Source organism: Falco naumanni, chromosome 5 (assembly GCF_017639655.2).
Source record: "Falco naumanni isolate bFalNau1 chromosome 5, bFalNau1.pat, whole genome shotgun sequence".
In the NCBI taxonomy this organism is placed as follows: Eukaryota; Metazoa; Chordata; class Aves; order Falconiformes; family Falconidae; genus Falco; species Falco naumanni.
In genome coordinates this window covers 41227068-41249662 of record NC_054058.1, presented here as the reverse complement: position 1 = coordinate 41249662, position 22595 = coordinate 41227068, and the positions used below count along the sequence as shown (strand labels likewise).

At 38.3% G+C, this 22595-nt stretch overlaps 1 protein-coding gene across 1 annotated transcript; it reads right to left on the bottom strand.

Annotated features, from left to right (window-relative positions):
• Nucleotides 1-3273: 3273 nt before the first annotated feature.
• On the bottom strand, nucleotides 3274-22236 carry ALX1 (ALX homeobox 1). The gene is made up of 4 exons (XM_040596680.1): nucleotides 21974-22236; nucleotides 19441-19745; nucleotides 15890-16018; nucleotides 3274-3925 (listed from the first exon to the last, which is right to left on the bottom strand). Exons 1-4 carry the CDS (start codon nucleotides 22203-22205, stop codon nucleotides 3605-3607), a joined length of 987 nt encoding a protein of 328 aa, XP_040452614.1. The 5' UTR covers nucleotides 22206-22236; the 3' UTR covers nucleotides 3274-3604.
• Nucleotides 22237-22595: the final 359 nt, after the last annotated feature.

Sequence of the window (22595 nt, the reverse complement as noted above, 5' to 3'; positions counted from 1 at the left end):
TCAAATTGTTGATGAATCAATCACTGGAAAAAAAACAACACAGTGCTATGTCATCACAAATTCTTTACAGCAATAATTACAACAATATTTCACTTTCTCTTTTAACAGGATAGGGATTCTTTGCCCAGAAGTTCTATAAATTTACTTCTCAGCATTGCATGGTGATCACATATCTCAAACATTAGTTAAGGTACTTGGCAGGAAGGCTATGTAAATCACCTCTTTTTGTTTTTAGTGCATTTGCCACATGTTGAAGAAGCAGCAAAAAGATTAGTTGCTCATGCTAAGAAATCATTGAGTGGATAAAATCAAAGCACAAGAACACAAGTCCTGTCAAATGTGGGAGCATAGTCCAGTGGAAAATAAAATAATATACTTTTAATAGAAACTTACTCAAACTATTTACATATACTGAAATACGTTTTTTCTAGAATTTTCTTATTAAAAAATAACCCTACAAATAGCCCTGTTGGCTCTATTTCACTTTTTGTGGAATAAGGAGCTACTCATCTTGTTTAAAAAACCTGAGCCTGGCCTTAAGCCAGCATGGGCCAGATTCTGCCATCCTTACCAGAGCTGAATAGTACCTACCTTAAGCTGGGCCTGATTATGAACCAATTACTCATGTTGTGCTGAGCGGCTCTATGCATGAATGGGGCCATTGTGAATAAACATTTACAAGTGATTCACAATTTGGCCTATGTGAGTAGTCCCACTCACATCAATGCGTCTACTCATGGCGTAAAGCACTACTAAATAAAAGTGGCAGAATGTGACCCTGTTGTAGTACTTGACATCTAACATGAAGATACTTTTTCATTAGCTAAATGAAACACTGCAACCAACAGACTATCATTCATTCTTTGAAACGAGGCTGATGCAAGAGCACGACAAGCTTAATGCAGGCCTGCAACTCATCACACCTCAGGTTTAATGAAGGCTTGAATACCTGTTTGTCTAATGCATAAAGTTATGCCAGCAACATGCAACAAATAATTTCCATTGCTAAAATTGAGGATGAAGAATTAATTATAATTGTGTCCCTTTCACATAATTAAAATCAGCAGGAAGATGACATAGTATTTTATTTTCCACTTTGATTTTGGAGGCTTCGGGCATCTAAAAATATTGTAATGTTTTGAAAATAGATATTTATTCTCCCCAAGTACTCTGTCACTGCAATAAATTCCTAGGAATTCTTTAATTTTACTCTTGGCATAAAAAGCCTTATAAAAATGAACTTTTTCTGGATTTCACAAGACAATGATAGAGAATTCTGCTATCAAAATAAGTAAGTAAATTGTAAGAGAGGTAACAATAAAATTGGCTTGAAGTTTACCAGCTAAGTTCTTGCTTCTTTATCCACTAATGATACTCTAATAAAAATGATCTAGTTTTCACTTTGACATGTTCTAAATTCTATACCTTAAAAATAATTATGTCAAAACTATGGAAAAAAAATTGTAAAAAAAATTATGTCAAAAAAAAAATAAAAGAAAAAAGAGAAACACACTTTGGAATTGGAGATCACTGACCTGCTTAAAAAAACCCTTGTATTTCCACCAATTCCATCCTTCTTTCTGCATGCGGCACAAGTGTCTATATAAAATTAGTATCTTTACCTGTACTAATAGAATTATTCTTTTGCTTTGAATCATAAAGTTCATTTTGCTACTGTCTAAACAGATCATAAAAAAGGAAAAGATAAATTCTAGCCAGAATACTGTTTCCCAGTTCCTCAGGCCAAAGTAGAAGTTAATTTTTGGAAGGAGAATAAAACTAGGAAACCACAAATTGGAGTATACGTATGTGTTAAACTCTGAGTTTATTACTAGTGGCAGATAGCACAACCTTCCTTTCAATCATTTGTGTAAGAATCTGCTGTAAAATTCCCATTTTCAGATGATCCTAATGGTTTCAAAGTTAAGTTTGTTTATTCCACTGGAAGATTACAGAATGGACCCATCTCCTACCCTTGTTTTCAAGTTTAGCCTCATGAGTGGGAGCAGAGACAATGTGGGGGTTCCTGTGAGTTTCTGCAAGTACTGATAGTTCTGCAGTTGCTGTGATGAAATGTGCTTCCCTGATCTTCCCTTCTCCCCCCACCCGCCCTCCATTCCTAACTAATGGCCAAAGAGAAAAGCAAGAAAGAGCAGGAGGTGCCCAGAGAGTCGTATCCTGTTCTAATCACAGCCATGCAAGTCCTTCTTTATTTCAATTAATTTACTTTGCCTTTATGAACCTGAGAGACTGTTGCTTTCAAAGAGGCTGACATTTCACTCATCTGAAGGAGCTTGGAATGTGACAGGGGAAAGGGAGGAGAAGTAAATCAAAGCAGATAGCAATTCTCCAGATGTAAAGTATTTTTCTTCTCCTCTATTTTTTTTTCCACCAGAAATGTCAGAAAGTCTGCTGACATTTTAATTCCTTTGTGATAGACTGGGAGCTGAGAGCCAAAACCTGCTGCCACTGCAGTCGAAGATTTTTCCTATTGACTTTAAAGGGAGCAAACCAGTCTTAGACTGAAAAAAAAAAAAAAAAACCTAACCCAAAACAAATAAGCAAAGTATCAACAAACTGTAACTAAAACTAAACTAAATGTGCTCTTAGAACATCTTGAGATCAGTTACAGACTGAAACTGGCAAGCCTTGTCAAAGTTTCCTCTTTTCAATTTGAAAAAAAACTAAAACTGACTAGTTTGGAAGTAACACTGCTGTTGTGGGTTTTTTCTAAATCTGGGTTCTGTAGAAAGTGTCTCAGTACTATTCCATGCTCTCTTCTAGTCACCTCAGTTTCAAGATACTCCATCTGCAACCTTGAAGATTTTATTTAAACACTAGTTGACTTCCATAATCTGTGCACATCTTCTTCGAAAACTCTGTTATACACTGTGACCCTCCTTTTAGTGGTATGTTTGGAAAAAAATCTCATCTTTAAATAGGAATACACTCAGGCACATAAAATAAAGGAGTACCTTCTATTCTCATTACATTAGTTGTGCATTGATATAACTCCAACAAGGTCAACATGCATTTAGCAAAACAGCAGAACTGGCTCAGAACAGCAGCACAGTGCTGAGAGAGTTAGGTCTACAAGTTCCACCTACAACATAAGCGATCATATATTTGCTTCTCTGCATGGTGTGCTTAGAGATTTACTTCAAGGTTTTAGTATAATAAATTTATTTTCCTTCACAGAGTTGTTCCCTTATGAAGTATTCAATTGTAAAACATTAATTAAAGGACTGCTAAAAACCAATGAAGTAGACATACTTGCTTAATAGTTTTATTCTTTCTTGCAGATTCTATAATCATATTTCATCAACTGGTACAACAAAACATATTTATATATAAAATCCAAGACAAAGAGGGCTTGTTGAGCTTGATGCATGGTAAATCTATTTGGTTTATTCTTGTTTTATTGTTAAATATTATATTGCATTTGTTTAAGCAGATATTGTGTATATTGTGATTTCTAGCATTCCACACACAGCAGCTTATCGTTGTGTCATTTAAATATGAGAAATAAAAATGTTTTCAGCTTGCTATTAAAAAAAAAAAAAAAAAAAAAACAACAAGGAAATTAAGAAAGGGTATGGCTGTATTACATGGCCCAGGAAATATTGGCAGCATGCTCTTTGGCTTTCATCCGTAGAACTGCAATGCTGGAGGACCTCCTTTCAAACTCCGGCTTGGTTTCAAAAGCATGTCCATTGGTTGCCCCAGAAAGTAAAGAGTCAGTGAAAAAATTATTGAGGGGCACGTGGCTGAACTGATTCTGGTGGTTTGAAAAGCCTGTGTAGCCAGAATCTGTCCGGGGTGAATGGGAATAAGGTGTCATACAGGAGGACGTATCTCGTGGCAGCATGCAGGAGGTAACCACAGAACCACTAGCCGCGTTCCCTGCCCACAGATTGTTCTGAATCTGGAACATATAAAATGAATAAGATTAAATTTAGAAAGTTCTTCTTTTGTTTTCTGCAATGCTTGGTTTGCTTAACACATCCATCATTAGTTCTCCTCTAAAACAAGCAACAAGTACTTAACCAGTTCTCCGCAATCATATTAGAAAATACCATGAAGACATTACATGAGTCAAAATATTGGATAATTCACGTAAGAGCAAGGGCTACCGAATCATATTCCTTGCTCTGTCATCCATTTGCTCTGTGGCTCTATCCTTAGCGTTTAACTATTGAACCTCAGGATGCCATCAGCCCAGCCAGTCAGTAAAATTAGTGGAAGCAAACAACTGACTTCAAAGAAAATATGTCATAGTTGATTTCACCATCAAAGCTTCTCCTCATCAGAATTCTTCCTTAGTGCAGTGGTAGGAAACAGTATAAAAGGGTGAACAAAACAAACCAGGATTTCTCAAGCAACAAAGCCCAACAAAGATTTGCAAAATTAAATACTGAGAATCCTTGCGTAATTACTTTAAAACAAATTAATCCATAAAATACAGGCACGGTTGATAAAAATTCAAGAGTTTTTCCTAAAGTTGTTTCAAAGATGGTTTTAAGATAAAAATCATTTTCATGATGGTTTTATACAAAATTATACTTGAGGGCATTTCTGTTTCAGCTCTCTCAGCCTTAACTGGCTACGCTGTGCATCCCTGGAAACGCTGCATGACAGACTAGGACACAAACTTTGTGGTTACCAGCAATGTCTGCTGAAGATCTGGAGGAACCACGTATTCAAGCTTTGATGTATAATGCCTTCTTTACTTAGCAATCACTTAAAGCTTCATTCTGAGCCTCAGGCCTTCTACTATTTTCTATGCATAGATGCTACTTATGGATAGGTATTTTTCACTTATTTGTTGCTAGATGAACAGATAGTAAGAATTAGCAAGGCCTAGCACAAGTCAGCTTCCGTCATTGTCTCAAACTGTGCATTCTTTCATTCCTCCTCTATTCACTGTGCTTGAATCAAACTTCACACTCAGCAGCTGTCCTGTCTTTTTAAACTCTCCACTCCGTATGTCTCTGTCGGTACTACATGGATGTAATTTCTGACATACTCTAACAGTCATTTCTCACTTGTAGTCACCATTATAAAATGTACAGCTCTGTATTTCTTCTCCACTTTTACTTATATCTCTTTCCTGAATACTAATTTTTTTAAATGTACAAATATCATGACACAAGACATTTTTAGCCCTCATTCATAGTACAGAACTTCTCAGCCAGTAACTATATACTTTTATGTTTTACCTCGCTAAAATTGTCTTCATCCTAAAAATCTGTTGTCTGTTCAGTGTATCAATTCTCTGATGCACTGGGATTGAGCCCACATGTCTTTGTTCTCTGCTGTACATTGAAGTAATTGCAATTACTCTTCAGTTAGCACTGTAAAGTGAATTTCCACTTCAAACTTAATTTTGTCTTCACGTTCCAAACCCATAGACAAAGGAATTTTGGCTTTCAGATATGTAGGTTATCACTTTAGCTGAGTGATTTTTTTCTGCCAAAGTAAGGTCAGGGGAAGTAATGAATTATGAAAGACACACACATACACAGAGAATGAAAACATATTTCTACTGCTGAGTTGTTTTTTTTCCCATTGCCCTATTAATTTCCAACAACACATACCCACCAAACCACCAGCAAGCTAGAGATAAATTATGGTTCACTGAACTTATCTAGCTGAGATCTAGTGCAGATAGCAAGGATGAGATAGTGTCTTATTTAAAAAGTTAGTATTTTGAACAGTTGTATTAGCAGCGGTCATCAGGAGCTTGCAAACTAATATGGGCTCCTTGGCAACTGCAGCAACAAAAAAGAACGAGAAAATACTCCGTTTTCATTTCCTGCAGAAGGCTGGGGAAAAGCCATGGTAACAACACATCTCCCCAAACTCTTAGTCTGCCCAACTCCTTGTTCGCACAGACGTGCATACATACAGGCACACGCACACTTCCACACCCACTCACATAAATGCAGCTTGCCTTTCCACACGCACACACACACACAGAGCTGGTTGGCCACACCTCAGTCATCTGCTCCTGCAGGTGATCTGCTGAGAGGTAATGGAGTGAAATAAGGTGCTTGGGAAGGATATTGAGAATTTTTCCTCCTTTGTGTGGGCCTCCTGAGATCTACAGGAGGAAAGAGGCTCAACTGAGAGTTTCAGAACTTTCTAGTTCCCATCCTTCCCTCCTCCGTTCAACAGTTTTTAGAAGACTTTCAAACAACAGCCCACAGGAGACCCTCTACAGCAGGGGTCCTCAAACTTTTTAAACAGGGTGCCGACACGTGGATGCAGTGGCAGGCAGTCATCTGCAGCTGCTTGGTTTCCCCCCCAACCCCGGGGGGGGGGTGGGGGGGTGGTTCTGTAAATACTGGGGGCTGGATTGAGGACCCTGGGGGGCCGTATCCAGCCTGCGGGCCATAGTTGGAGGACCCCTGCTCTACAGCTTGTCATGACCCTCAGCTGCCTTATTACTCCTTAATTAACCCGCCTGAGCCAGTTTTGACTTATAATCAAACTTTTTTGCTCTTCAGAGAACAGGTGGTTTACCTGGAGATTAAAAGACATGTCTTATCTGGACATGTATGAACCACTGTCTTGCTTACAAAAGTTCGTTGCATTCAACTACACAGAATATTCCCAAAGAGAGCAGTACATCTCTAATGGCTCAAAATTCAGGGATTCTTTTGTGTCCTGTTGCCTGGAAGGTTTCTCCAATCCTAGTACAGATTTACAGATTACGACAAGAAGGAAGCAAGGGACCCTGAAAGAGCTGCAAAGTGTGGTAGTTAAGTGTGCAGCAACTGGAAGGTCATCTGCTAAGACTCAAAAAGCTTACTGCCTCCTCAGACTTAATGTGTTTGGAGCCACATAGAATAATTAGAGTACAGAGGAAAGTAGTAAAGAATGTAGTCACTGAAAGCCTATAAAATCCAGAGAATATCTCCACTTTGCCTGAAAGCCCAAGCTGCACACATTCTTAGTCATGAACTGTGAAAATCAGAAAACCAGTTATCTGTAGAAAAATTGTTGTCTTTTGGGTTTTTTGTTCAGGAACATTAGAAACTTTTAATTGTACTTTTTAACTTGTACGTGAAAAGTATCATTTTGTGGCTACATATATGCTTCTTGCAACAGCATTGTCAAGACTAAGCAACTGTTGGGAGTGTTTTTTCTTTCTTCCTACAAAGCAAGTCACCCATTCCTATTTCTGGGCTGTTCCATTTCAGTTTGTTTTGCTGGTACAACTCTTTACTGAATTGAAACAGTGAGCTGATACAGCTAAAAAAGAATCTGGGGGGGAGTTGGAGACATTTCAAACACATGCACAGAGAACCTCATTCTTTTTTTATGTTATTTCCAGGCCAAATAGTCAGCCTTAAAACCTTCACAACAGGATGAATTTACCCAGGGAGACACTAGTTCATCTGTGAAGCATCTAATACAGAAGCTAATTCTGAAGGAGCTCATCATCTGCAAAGCTAACACACATGTGACAGTCTTGTCTACCTGACTTAATAAGATTTCTTTCTAAGAAACACTATGCCAAGTGCTGCAGTTGCCCAGGCTGCACAGGTATAATTATGAGAAGAATTTTCCCAAAAAATCTGTTTAAATAGGAACGTGTATGAATTTACCTTTAACATAATCATGATGGGAAGACTTCAAGAGGTTCAGAAGCTCAATTTGGAAGTGCCCAATAACCTATGTGGTCTGGAGGCATCACAAAATCACCTTTTTCCACCATATTTCTAGTAGTTTGGTTTGCAGCAAACTAAGTTTAGTATGACCAATTTTCCTGATATTTTTATCCTAGACAAATCTCTTTCAATTTAATTTCAGTGAGATCGCACAGGTGTAAATGAGAACAGACTACAGCTGCAAATCCTAAAACATACTAATGTCTTGTTAACGAAATATGTGAACAAGTTATTAATTCCTAAAACTTTCAAAGGGATGCCCTAGGTTTCTTCCTTAGAGAAAGGAATCCAAACTAGAAAACTTAACTTGAAAAGTGTCACAAGTTGCTAGGAAAACTTTACATCTTCTCTCATGAGACAGTTATGTGTTTTGAAAGATTGTTTCAGTCATATCAATTTTCTATTCATTTTAGTTGGTCAGGTCACTTCACTTTTGACATTACATTTTCAGGTTTTAGCAAGGATTTACAACATAAATATCTTGTAGTGAAATTTAGGTGCAGAAGGTATTCCTGTATTAAAAATAAATACAGTAATGTTTTACAATAAGTCAAAATTATCAGACCTTCTTCTGGTATGTTGGAAGGAAAAGGGACATTATGTACATGAATTTAAAAAAAATATTTTTCCTCTTAAACTCTTGTGTGATCCATGAACTATATAAAAGGCAATTCAGAGACTGTGAATGAGGCTATACATACAGCACATCTCTGGTTTCTGTTAACATCACAAACAACTTGAGCTTTGCTCTTGTGGTTACCATGAAATTACCAGAGCCCTTCAATATATTTACCTACTGTATGTTTTATACACACACATACACACCCTTCCCAGTGGAAAAAAAAGAAATAGAATTTCATAGCTGTGACAAGAACATAACTGGAAAGTTATGGTTGTTAACATGGTTATGATATCATTTCCTAAGTATATGACCTTCTGCTTGACACGGCAGAGGAAAATTAGCTGAGGTAATTGGTCATCCCATCTGATGTTACTGCCTTTTTTCTGCTAAAATTTCAAGCTCCTGGAGCTTCAGTCTTCTTACACAGCACCTGGAGAAATAACATAAAGTCAAATCTCCAAATTTTCTGAGAGTTTTACTATCACTTACCCATCTTTGGTTCTCCCATCACCAAATGTCTTGACTCACACTATTTGAGCCACCTACCTATCCAGACTGGTGTCTGTTCCCAGCAGACACACATATAAGCCCACACAGCTTTTGTTTGAGTGGACATGCGGTTTAGTGCTTCACATAGGAAATGTTAATCTCTTTTAAGATGTCTAGATATGAAGTAATAAATTATTATTGTTATTATATTGCATAATGTATGTTATGTTATATTGTACATTATTATAATTACTCTAGTAAGTAATATGGAACTACACATTGACTGTTTTCAGGCTGTTCCCGGGCATTGCAAGGGAGAACACAGTGGCACTAACTGAAGAGTTAAGAATTTACCTAATTGTAGAAAAGTCAGGGACTGATTTGTTAAATTTTTGTCACTCCTCTCTTTATGTGAAGCAACAATCCTTGCGCTGCCAGAAAACATGAAACCTGTGCTTGAACAAGGAGCTACTTTAGGCAGATTAAATGAAATCGCTGTTTAACTGCTCAAAACTGCTAGTTTACAACTTATGACCTGCAGGCTACTTCTAGTCCATCAGCACAATTAATTTGGTCTGTCACTTGCTACAGTATTTTTTTTCTGGGGACCGCTTCAGGACATCCAAACTATGGGCAGAGATTTGCCTGTACTTCCTGAGTGTGCAGATTTGTAGATTCTCAGAATAATTTAAACTGACAAGGACCTCTAGGATTATTATTCCAAACCCTTGCTGACAGCTTAGAATTTAGATCAGGATACTGAAGCCCTATCCAGACAAGTTTTGAGTAGCTCCAGTTACAGAGATTCAATAACTTCTGTGGGCATCTTGTTCCAAGGCTTTACCACTCTCATTGTATTTTTTCCTTTAGACAGAATACTTCTTGGTATTATTTGTGATCATTTTATTGGAGCCATTGTACCTAATGAACACGAGAAGATCATCTGTACTGTATTGGATTCAGGCACATATGAGAGAGATGCAGCACGCCATTTTCAGATATGTCCATAAAATGCAGGTTGGCCCTTGGTAGTGAGAGGCTTAATGCTACAGTTTTAAAATAATGATAGATGCATTCAGTCCACATTTGGGCCTTACACATGGTGAACAAAATGACAACCTGTTCATTTGATTCCATGCTTAACAAGTTTGCTAAAGTGCAAAATAATGCAGGATTCAAAAAGTCATCAAGCTTTCATTCTTGTATGGGATGTTTTCTAGATAAACTGTAACTTCTCCATACTGCAATCTCAAGGCCAGTTACAATACAAATTAATTATATTTCACATTTATGATACAGTTAAAGACAAAATGCCATACTTTGAAAAATATTATTTAAAAAGTGTTTCTATCTCAGAAAAAAAATGGATTTACCTTACAATTAAACCCCAGTTAAAGCTACTTACACACTTAAAGAAGTACATGTTTCACAAAAAAAAATATAACAAAGCGAGAAGCCGAATATTGAGACTGCAAGAAGGACCACATACAGTGATGATTTAGAACTAAGAAAAAAATTAAAGCACAGTGCACAAACTATTTTGTGTGGAACAGACACCACCCAAAAAGATTAGAAGTGTTACTCTTGTTGGAAGATCAGCCACAGCAGTGCAGCAGTCAGCACATATGCAGCGAGCAATGTACCATCCAGGTGGTGGCCCAGCCTGAGATCCATGCTGTCACAGCTAGACAGCATGAGTATATAATAAAACTTCTTTGAAGCTAGCTCAGATATGTCTACCACATCTACTCCTACTTAATCAGTGTACCCATAGCCTTAATGAACTATTGTGATTAACTGTCATTTATATGTCTATTACAGTTAAAAGAATTTTTAAGTCATATAACATGTGGTGTCTAATATATGCCATATGAAAGATTTAATTGGAGCATGTAACTTTGATTATTGCTAATGAGAATTACCCATATGTACTAAGGCTAGAGCAGAACTGTAATGATGATCCAAGGACTTAGTACATAACACATGTATACTGATACCATTTCTACACTCTTTGATTGCCAAAACATATCATGTGATGCATGCTGTTCAACTTATTTGTTTTATCAGTCTGGTGGATGGAATGTAAACTTCAGCCTCTTCCTTCTATTTTTTGACATTTCAACACTCTCCCTTCTTTCTATACCTTCTTTCTATACCTTATCACTCCAGTTCCTGTACCATTGAAATGCTTTTGTCTTCTTGGGATTCCCACCTGCACTAGGCTGGTTTTTTCCACCAAAAATAAAAAAGATTAAATTCAGTCCTATCCAACTATTGCCTGCATTTTCAAGTAAATAAAAGAAGCAAACAATACCTTTTACATGTGATAGCCAGAGGGAAAGCATAATGGTGTGACAATATAAACCCTTCCAAAAGAACTTAGAAGAACAATGGCAACAAATGAACCAGACTCAAAGAGCAAACAAGAAGAAAAGATGCAAAGTATGGAAAGAGTCTACCCAGGGGAAGAGTGTTGCCCCTTATACCTGCTTTTCAAGGATACAGTTTCATGTTTATTTACATACTGATGCACTTACATTTATAAACATAAAATCTTTATAAATTTAACTCATTCAGGGAAAGCTAGGTCTGTGTGATAACAGTGTAGGCTTTTGATCAAATTTCACTCTCGTGTGTCTGAATAAGGAGGGGATGCAAATGAAATTTTGTCTCAGGTATTTTGTTCCCTTGCTACTTCTCGTACTTAAACATTAAACCTGAGAAGGTCAAGTACCCTTTATAACATTAGCCTTCTCACTAGGCATGGGACAGCAATAGTCAGGTAAAGACCAATAAAGTAAGAGAAGAGCAAGGCTAACTAATCATTTTATTGTTCCTTTCCTACCACACAATGTATAGATTTATGTAAGATGACTATAAATGTCTGCAGCTGAACCAGGCATTGGAGAAAAATTCCATTTTTAAAGATCGTCTTACCTATTTTACACCTTATACTTTAGGAAGAAAAAAATAATCTACTAGATTTTCACCAACTTTGAAGGGAACCGTCCCTTTGACTAAGTATTTGCCATTTGACTGAGCACAAATGTCTAATATTTATCCAATCACCAGCTGCCTCCCCCTGAAGGGTGTATCCTTCTCATAAGTCCTGTTCATCAGCACTGTAACAATGTCTCAGATATCCCATGACATCTTTATTAACACTAGACACTATATTTAGGTGATCAAATCAACTACTGCTTGTTTAGTGACATTTACTAGAATGAGTTGAAATAAACATCTCCATGAAGTGAATGTGCATTCATTTCCCCACTGATGTTAAGATGCCCCTCTCAGCTTTCATACCATCAGCACAATATTGCTAGTTAATGAGGCTCAAAGTGTCTGGGATAAAAGTTTTACCCAGTGAATTGTTTTCTGAGTGCACTTAAGATGACTTAGACTACAATGTGTTGCATCTGCAAGAGAAACTTGAAGCTTAAATACTGAAACTAATGAAATTTAAACCTTTTACTAAAATGAATGAGAAGTACCATATATAACACTTTCCTAGAAAAAACCTGATTTTTAGCATAGTGTTGTCAGAAGTTAGATATTTCATCTGAGTGAAAACTTAACAATGCTGTGGTATGTTTAATGCTAAAGCCAAATAAAAAAAAACCCACATGAATAACAGATGATTATCCTTCTCTGCAATCTAGGTGTTGCCAGTGTAATTAATAGAAGATGTATGTGTGCAGAATTTGGACAGTTTAGGACACACTGAACTTCTTGGTAGCCAGCTGAGCCACTACTTTGCACATTAAGTAGCACCTGAAGCCAACATACTGTGAAAATAATTAAAGTTATACTGAATTAGCAAAGCAAACAATTATGATCTAGGAAAAAACCTAAATTGTTTATTACTATTTTGAAGATAAAGATGTGTAATTTAATAGCAAAATTAGACTTGATTATAGAAATGTGGGTTGGACCAGGCCACCTGCAGAGACCTCTTCCAACCTCAAACATTCTCTGATTCAGAGCCAACCTTCTATCTGAAATAAGATTAAAAGATCGTTTCCTCACAAGAAAACATTTCAGGTTGTATAGTTGTACAGTACATAGCAGCAGCATGTTCTTAATTTGTACTTGATGAAGATAATTGGTAAAGAGAGTAAGCAGGGGTCTCCACACCCTCTGTTGACTGCAAAAGGGACTGATGTTTCTGCTGGAATGCAAGTGGGATGTCCATTTTGTGAACATAACATATCCATGATAGGATTCAAAACAGAAATCTTTAGAATGCAAAATCATATAATGCACACCAGAAATTCACATTTGTTCCCGTTCCTTCTGCCACACAACAGTAAATACCTCAGCTTGATTTGATCCTTTTTCAACATTCATCCTATATTTTTTGCCAGCAACAGAGTCTGTTTTCCTCTATGTTTATAAAGGCTTCATAAATAAGCTCTAGTGATCTGTGTTCCACAATCCTCAAGAAAAATTATTTACTCAAAAGTATGGCAGAGCTTGTTCAATATTTACTGATTTCAGGGTCTCAATAAGAGTGCTTGTACATGGGGGCAGGGAAGGGGAAGAGAAGGGGAAGGGAAGGGAAAATATTTTATTTCTTTTCTTGCATTAACTACACTGAAATAATGGAATTGTTTGGGAAATCAATCTATAACACTAAAACCAAATATGCAGATAACAATTTTAAATAACTTTCTACCTGAAATGTGGGATACATTAATAGGTTTATAGCAAGTCAAGTACTGTATATTTATTTTCTTTAAGTGAGGCAGTTATAAATGATCATCTAGTTCAAAAGATTTGAATGTAGTGATGTTAGTGGTTGTTTAATATAGATTTTCATTCTCTCAAACATTCTCATTAGAAATGTTATTTATGTGATACAGACATGGTTTTACTGAAGGTGAGGATTTAAGAGTGTGAAACTACGAAGAATTACCACCAGGTTAGCAAGAATGTGAACTTGCATTGACTCTTCTGTGACAATCGCCTGGATACCTGTTCATAGCCCAGTATACAGCAAAGGAGCCACCTTCTTCACTGAGGAGTAAGTTGCCTTGTTTTTATCATGTAGCCAAACTATGCATGCAAGCACTCAGCTGAAACAGCCAATGTGGAGTCACACCTTCATTTAGCTCCTTGTTCCTGTTCATGAAGTACAGTACAGTGCAGTACAACACAACTCTCACATGCAAGTGACCAGACTCAATTACATGTTTGTGCCTGTTGACCTGCAGTGTGTTAGTCAGTGATTGTAGGTGAGTACTACACATTTATGTTTATGAATGAGTATATATTTTATATTTCTATAAACATTAGTGATGCTTTATTTAAGATTATGGTACCAACATTTCTGTTTCAATGTCTCGTTTTTAAGAACTTATAAATTAATGGTAGAAAGTTTTGCCAGCCTGAAATTTACTTCTGTCATCAGCCTACAAAACATGTTTTGTAACAAATTTATAAATAGAAATCCAATTAATTCACTCATCTTTTTAACAATCTGAAAGTACAGAATAGATATTTCATTTGGTTTAGGTTTTTATGATGATACTCTCATATAATTAAAAAATGTTTCTTTTTTAGAAACTTGAATTTTAGGACAACCATTTCAAGTGTTTACCAATTGTTTATATTATTCCATTATCTTATGCTCATGAAACTTCTGTCAGTTGGGTAAATTTCTAGATGAAGTCCTACTAAAATTACAAAATTAACTTGGAGACACAAAATCTATTCTAAAGAACTGAGTCAGGCCCAAAGCTTAAGTACTATTCCTTTTGTCATCTGTTGTGATGCTATAGATAAATCAGGTAGCAAAAGATACTTGAATACCTTGAGTAAGATCTGTGAGTGATTGTGCATCTATGTCTTTGTGAATCTGCCTAGGAGTGCTTAAGGTCTTTTTGCACACCTCCACCTACATCGGTCTCCTCCTACTTAAACTTAAATACTGAGTGTGTCATGCAGTGGTTTCTGATGTAATTTGAGCTAATGTACAATTACATTATAAAATAAAAACAGGCAAAAGTGCCACCAAATCTGAAATTGTTGTACCCATATTCTGTGCTGCTGGAACACAAACCAGCTCTGTCCCAGGCATCAAATCTAGTAACATGCAACTTTTTCAGAGGTAAAGCACTTTAAGCTGGGTAGATAACACACGGGCCCAAGGCCTCTGGTTCAAAACTAATCACATTCAGTCAATGTAGAGCATGACCAAAGCAAGCTCTTAAGGTTAGCAGAAACTCTGCTACCTAATGAACTAGAAGAGCACCAGGACAACAGCAGTGGAAGGATTCTGCCACAGGGACCCATACAAGATTTCTGCTTTCTATAGTACTTTTTTTTTTTTTTTAGTTATGTGGTAAAAGCGCTGGGAAGCTAAAGACATGAAAAACAATGGTTTCAGAATAAAAGTATTCAATGTACTAAAACAAGCAAGAAGAAAAACAATAGCAGAGAATGAAACAAGGCAGTAAACCAAGGGACTGGAGAACAGAGACAGAAGATTATGATCTTATTACACAGTATACCTTACGGGGGGGTGGGGGGGAACAACCACATGAAAACAATCAACTACTGTCTGAGAGAGCTTTTCTGTCTCTCTGCCTCCCTCTCCCAGATACATCCATTAAATTCTGATTGTACGTTGCCGTAGTAAGGTTTCATGCTAGGAGGAGACTACTTGTGTTCAATGGTCTGTTGAGGTCCGTAAAGAAATGGTGCCTGTTTAAAAGGAAGTTGTCTAGAGATCAGATAGTTTATGCCTCATCTTACTAAAGCATACAAGACCAGAGTTGTTAAGTGATTCAAATCCCTGCAAAATTTTACGTGCAGAGAAGATTTAGCTGCACAACCGCATTGCCAGCCATTCTCAGTACATAACTTATGCAAAACTCTGCAGCTCCTATAATTGTTTTAAAAAAACTTGTATTTTAAGAGTTAATTATTCATATTAGATGTCAAAACTGTTGTTCGTGGTGGTAGGTTCTGTTGACATGGCTAAGGAACACTGAAACCTAACACAGGGACATCTTCATGCATCTTCTGTGCACATATGTGCCCAAGGATGGAAGAGAAGGTAAATGTAGAACCAAAGTACTACTGGTCTTTACCATACCTGAGGGTAGCTGTCAGTCCTTGGAAGAACAGATATGTCATAGGTGGCAGCAAAATGGCTCTTAGCTTGCTGGATCTGACCATAGCGTTCTCTTTTCCTCCATTTTGCTCTTCGATTTTGGAACCAAACCTATAGTATATGTGGAAACAATCACCAAGGTAAACTCAATTACATACTGTGCAAAGAGTTTTAGGAAAAAGCCAAGAGGTTTTGGACAGTAGCTTTGGAAATTTCTGTTTATCTAAGAAAGGGAAATTTTCTGTCTGAGGATGAACTTCTAGCAGTTTCAATCTTCTCAGTGTCAGACTTGCTTAAGTTTTTTCTGGATATTTTAAAAGTTTATATTATTTTCTTTCTAGCATCTAAAAAAAAAAATGCAGAGGAAAGATCAGTCTGTCAGGAAGTGCTAATTCTGACAGAGTTCAGTTCTGTAGAGGAAAATCAATAAGCAGCAAGTCAAATTGTAAAGAAACTTTCTCTTAATTTCACCCGCCCACTGATTTGATATGACTATCTATGATCTGCCTCCCAGAGGTATATATAATCTTTACCAAATTCAGTAATGAAAAGGCAGGGAGAGCTGGCACCAGCAGCAATGCAGAAAAGGTTTCTATAAGGAAGGCTAACAGGGCAGGAAGATAAAAAAGAATTATGAGATCACTTTTAAAACTATTGTGACATTTTTTTCACATTTGTGTTAGGTGATAACTCTTTTTGAAAATCTAAAACTAAAGAATGACACTTTACATTTAGACTATGAAATAATTTAGACCTGAAACAATGTGTTCTCGTCAACTAAAAGCTGTTTTCTTTATGCTTAAATAACCTTTGCACTGTTCTGTAATGTTTTGAGTATCAGACATTATCTCAAAACCTATTATATGCACATTTCTTGCTGTGTCTGATACCTGTCACTCTCCTGTGGTTTTCAGATTTATTTTTTTCTTTCAAACAGTTAAGTTTGGACTGGCTAAGGCTTATCCTTATGCATTAAATGGATTGCTAAAAAAGTAATTGTTCCTTTATAAAAGTAATATTATCTAACTAAGCCTTTATTGTTCAACTATGTGCAAACTCATTCCAACTTTTTTTAAATAAGTCACACTACTAACAGAACCATTACTTTTTTTTTTTTTTATGGAAACAATACCATTGGTTAGTCTTCCTGCTAAATAGACGGTGAATCTATTTGGATAGATACAGACAATAAACAATTTTTTTAATATATATATATAGACACTGCCTGTGAATCCCATTTTGAGGGGTATATTCTTATCCCTGATGGTAGGATATTTAAAATAACACTGGTTTATAATTCTGGTTTTGCCTTGATCTTTGGAGAACTCAACTGTCCTTTGATGCTGCTTAAGCATACGCTGTTTAATTCTGAAGGACTTGTTGCAAGTTTAGTATGTGCAATCTTTTAAAGTGTACTCAGCAATCAAAGCAAGGCCTGTGCAATATATGCTGAGTATATATTGTTAGGGACCTTGTTGGTAAATTTGTGTTATTTATGATGCCTGAGGCTCAGCAAAAAGAAAAGAAAAAAAAATTCTGTCTCCACAGGAGGCATTAAGAACACACTAAGGGAATTTAATCTTGAGGCTTTTTCATTGAAAAAAGACCTTGACAATCTCCTTAAAAAGGGTGCCAATTACTTCACTGACATGCAGCAGGAAAGAGAACAACTTAGATAAATTAGGTTCAGGTTGGCGCTCTCTGCGTGTATGCAGGACAAATATTAAATTGGATGTTGATGAAATGGCGGTGAAGGGAAATGTGGGTAAGGTATCCAGCTGATCACTCTGCTAAACTAAATCAAACAATTTGCTTGAATTTATAGAAACTAAAGGGAAAAAGCGCACATTTTTTTCCTTTGACAATCCCCCAAAATGTTTCTGTTTACATCACTTTACTAGAAACTGACTCTTGGCAGAGATAAAGTAACCATTTGCCTCCACAAAGCAATATAAAAATCTGCTGCTTGTTATCCTTGAATTGCCAGATGCTTGCCTCTAATGATGTAAGGCCTTTTAAATTGCTTAATCTTGTGACGGAATACTGTTGCTACTCGATAGAAATGATCACCGTTTCCTTTCATATTTAGCATACGAGAAATGCAAAGATCAATAATCTTTTAAGAAAGGGGAGAACAGGTTTAAATAAAATAGAAATAGATGTTCTGTGAAAGTTTGGTGCAGTCATACAGAGTCATAGTTTACTCTCATTTTTAATACTTTTACAATATGAAGCTTCTAAAACTTAGGGAAAAAAGGTGACAAAAAGTCAGTTGACCCATTTTAGACAAATTCTCCCCTCCCTCCTCTGACAATTAATTTATTCTTGGACTAGGTCTCATTATTCCAGATTTATGCAATTGTAAGAATAGTATTTCAACATTATGCATTTCAACATTACGGTTGAATAGACATGAAAAGAACAGTTCTTTACAAAATTAATCAGCTAAGTTCATTTCTGAAAGTGATCCTGGATTAATTTCAGTTGTATGCATGTGCACTGATGTCTATTTCTCTATATGCATGTGTGAGTATGTGTTTAATTACAAGTTGTGAAGTTGTTATCATATTCAAGTGACTAAATTAAAAAAATTAATCGCAGTCTATAAGAATCGACAGGACTTCCTATCCTCTAAATTGAAATTATGATTATTACCAGAATGGGGAATATTTCTAAAAACAGGATAGACTCCAAAATGCAGCTCACAGCCTTTTCTAAGAAAAGATCTCTAAACGGGTTAAGGGCTACACTTCCTGGATATTCAGCTTCTTTTCTCACCATTACACATCCAAAGCCATAAATGTTGTTGAGGTTACTGTACAAGCACATACCGCATGAATCGGCTTTGTAGGCAGTTAAAATACCCAAATACTGCACGAAGTGGTGAACAGCATGCTTTGTTCCAAAAATTAGCATAACATTATCCATCCGCTGTGCAAGTTTAAAAGACAACAAATGTACTTCCCAATTTTTTGATTTTTTAAGTTATTCCATTCAACAGTGATGAAAGGATTACATCCTTGCTTTACACAGACACATACATATTTATCCACATTTATGTATGTGCAGTTTCACTGCATTCTCCTTAGATAGAAATAAGGAATTTGATTACTTTTTAGATTGTACTTTTCATGCCATAACACACACAGAATCCTCTGCATCCTAATTCTGCATCATCATCTGTCTGAACTACATGCAACTCGTCTCTTTAGCGGGATCTTTACATGTAACACACAATTTATTCACTGCCTGGAATGCTGACAGTAAAAAGGGCTACCAGAGATCAAGACTGCTTTACTATTGATGTTATTTTCTCATCCTTTAAACAAGTTTCTAGAACAGCAACACAAGCTATTTTTTAAAATAAGAAGTTATTTCAGTACTGCAGCATAACAGCTCATATCCATAAAGAAATAAAGCAAAACGAGCTATTTACTTCAGCTTTACAGGCTTTTGTACAAACCCCAAGAGTGTCATTTACTAGTTCCTACAATGCACAACTTGTCATGGAAATGCTGAAGTTTGGTTCCTACCTGGACTCTGGCCTCAGTGAGCTCTGTTCTGAGAGCTAGCTGTTCTCTGACATAGACATCGGGGTAGTGAGTTTTCTGGAATACTTTCTCCAGTTCCTCCAGCTGCAAACTGGTGAAAGTTGTTCTGTGTCTCCTCTTCTTACTGCTGGAGACATTGCTGTCACACTTATCACCGAGCTCATCCAGTTCCCCTTTCTCCTGCATCCCTTTCACCGGAGACATCCTGAGGTTGTTGCAATTGTCCATGGGCCTGCTCAGCTCTGTGTGAAGAGGCTGTCCTTCCACTTTAGTAATCCCATAGTTCACTGTACACAAGGTGGGGGAGGGAAATAACTAGTTAGAGAGGGGGGGCTTTAGATTCAAAAGTTCATATCAAACAATTTCACAGGGAACCAGGTCCTATGCAGCTGCATGTTTCTATAAGAGATGGTGGAAGAGGAATCTGTAGCATTAACAACAGACAGGGTGAAAGTACTAAATCACACAGAATTTTAACTGAGAATTGTATCTGAAAATATCATCTAAAATCTTTCAGTATAAGGAGACTGCGTGAAAGTACTTGAATACTTCTACTCTGCCACTAAACTGGTTAATAGTCCGTGAAATCAGCTTCAAGTATTGTTGCACAGATAAGGAACCTTAGCCCAAACAGATTTTCATATAAGTGGCATAAAGCTATTGACAAATGTGCCTTTAAACTTGGAAGCAGATGTAGAAAAACTATTTCTATGAGAGTAAAAAATAACTGTGAAGTAAACTAAATAGCTGTAAACTGACAAATCAAGAAGCGATTGAAACCGAAAATTAACTTTGCTTTACAAACTCAATAGATTCCATATACCTTCTTTCGGATTTGTAAAGTGGAATTGTTTCCAATTAAGTTTGTTATGCTTAGAAAATACAGAGACTTTCTGCAAAATGATAACTTATTAAAAGAGATCGTTTCATATACTTTGTATAAGGATTGCAGGAACTATTTGTCTTTAGGTAAAATCTGAGTAGGAGAGAGAAGAAATATTCCTCCGTAGCTTCTTAATCAGAAATGGAAATATTTCCTACTCTTTTCGATTTTTACACGTCTCACATCACTGAAAATGTCATGCGATATGTTACAAGATTCGAAAAGATTTTGGTTTTCTTTTTTTCTCTGACACAGGCGAAAAAAGTTTAGAACTCTATTGAATTTAAAATCGACAAAGATGGCATGTAACACATGATAAGAAGCTTGCTTTGGGATTTTCTTACATTCTGAGTAATTTCTTTCCTTTCAGTCCGAGCTCATTTTAACCAAACACAATTTTTAGACACTTGCTATCAGCACACATGTAGATAGGAAATGCCCCAAAGCCCCCAAGGTACACATTAAAGAAAAACTTCAATGTATAAACCAATTTTCTGTAGGGTTGTTTGGTTGGTTGGTTTTTGTTTGGTTGGTTTATTTTTTTAAGTTGCACTTGCAGAAATCAGTCATTATTTCTCGCAAACTGTTTCGTACGTTCTGAAAAACTAATATTTCAATGCCTCTGTGAAGTCAAAACCTGTGAGATGTTGTTAGTCTCCTTACCGTAGCTGGTGTTAACCACATTTTCCGATTCTGCCAGGAAAATATTTTTAATTATTTTTTCTATACATGGTTTATATCCTGCTGGAAAAACGGGGGCTACCTTAAACGTTTCAAAAGTGAAACGTTCCACTTTCTCCGTGCCGATCATCTGGGAAAAAACACTCCCGGACGCTGGTGGCCGAGTTACCGAAGTCGTTTCGGTCGGCGTGAAGAGCCGCCGCTGCGCGTTATCGGGTAACGAGCCGAAAGCGGCCCCGCCGGCCTCACAGGGCGCCGCTAGGAAGCAGCAGGCGCGGCAGAGCGACCTCCCGCTCCCCCCGGTGCCGGTGCCTGGCCGTGCCCGGGGCGCCGCAGCCGCCGGCGCTCGCCGCTGCTTCCCCGTGCCCTTGGCGGGGCGGCCGCGGGGGACGTCGCACGGCGGCCCCGGCGCCGCGCGGAGCCGCACCGGGCTGCCGGGCCGGGCCGAGCCCTCCCGCAGCCGCCGGGCCCCGCGGGCCGCCGCCGCTCCCGCAGCGCGGGGCCGCCGCGGCCCACCCCGCCCGGTTCCCCGCCGCCGGCCTGGGGGTGCCCCGGGCGGGCGGCTGCGGGGCCGGGCGGTCCGTGGCTGCGTGCTCCGCGCTGCGCTGCCCGCGCCCCGTGCCGGCGGGGACAGGCCGCGGGAGCCGGGCCGGGCCGGCAGGGAGGGCGGCAGCCGGAGGGCAGCGCTGGAAGGAGCGGAGCGCTTGGAAGCGGGAGATCGCCTGCTCCCAGTTCCGGGTGGTACGATTGTTACTGTTGTTGCTATTGCTACTGTTATTACCGTAGTCATTATCATTATTGTTGTAATGATTTACTGCTACCTGACAGCCCCCGGCACGCCGGCACAGCGCAGCCCTGGGTCTCGGCGGGCAGGAGAAGCCCTGACCTCCCCGTCCATCCGCAGGAGGGGCAAAGCGTGGGAGCCAGAATAACCTCTGGATGGCAACTCACCGTTGTTGTCCTGGCAGGGTGATGTCCTCTCCAGCCTCACATGATGCTCAGCCCTTTGCAGAGGGTTGAAGGCCTGCACACATTTGCTGCTTGACGTTTTGCTATAAAAGGATTCGTTGTCCAAAGTTTCCATAACGTGCTCCAAAGTGCCTCCTGCTCCCATGTAAAAGTCACTGTTCTTGCTCGGCTGGCTCTTCAGGGCAAACTTCTCGCTCAGAAAATCCATAATCATCTAAGGCTGCTTGAGAGCCTCTTCCCTAGACAGAGGCTGGACTGTGAGCAGGAGAGGGAGGGAGAGTGGGTGAGTGGATGGGAGGGAAGGAAGGAGGGAGGGAAAGACTTTCGGCGCTCAGGGAGCTGTTTTGCCTCTGAGCCTTTGATTTGTCTCCTCTTGAAAGGGGGAACCCGAAGTTGCTCTTATATCTTGAAGCTCAGCGGGGCTCCTTATGCAACCTCCCATTTCTAATGAATATGAAAATAGGCAAGCCATGTAACTCCACCCCAGGTCCCCCAAGACCTAATCCCAACACAGGAGGGAGTTCCAGGCCCATTTTCGACAGACAGATCTGTTTCAGACAAACAAGACACACACAATCCTGCGAAGAGGGTGAGGAGACACAGG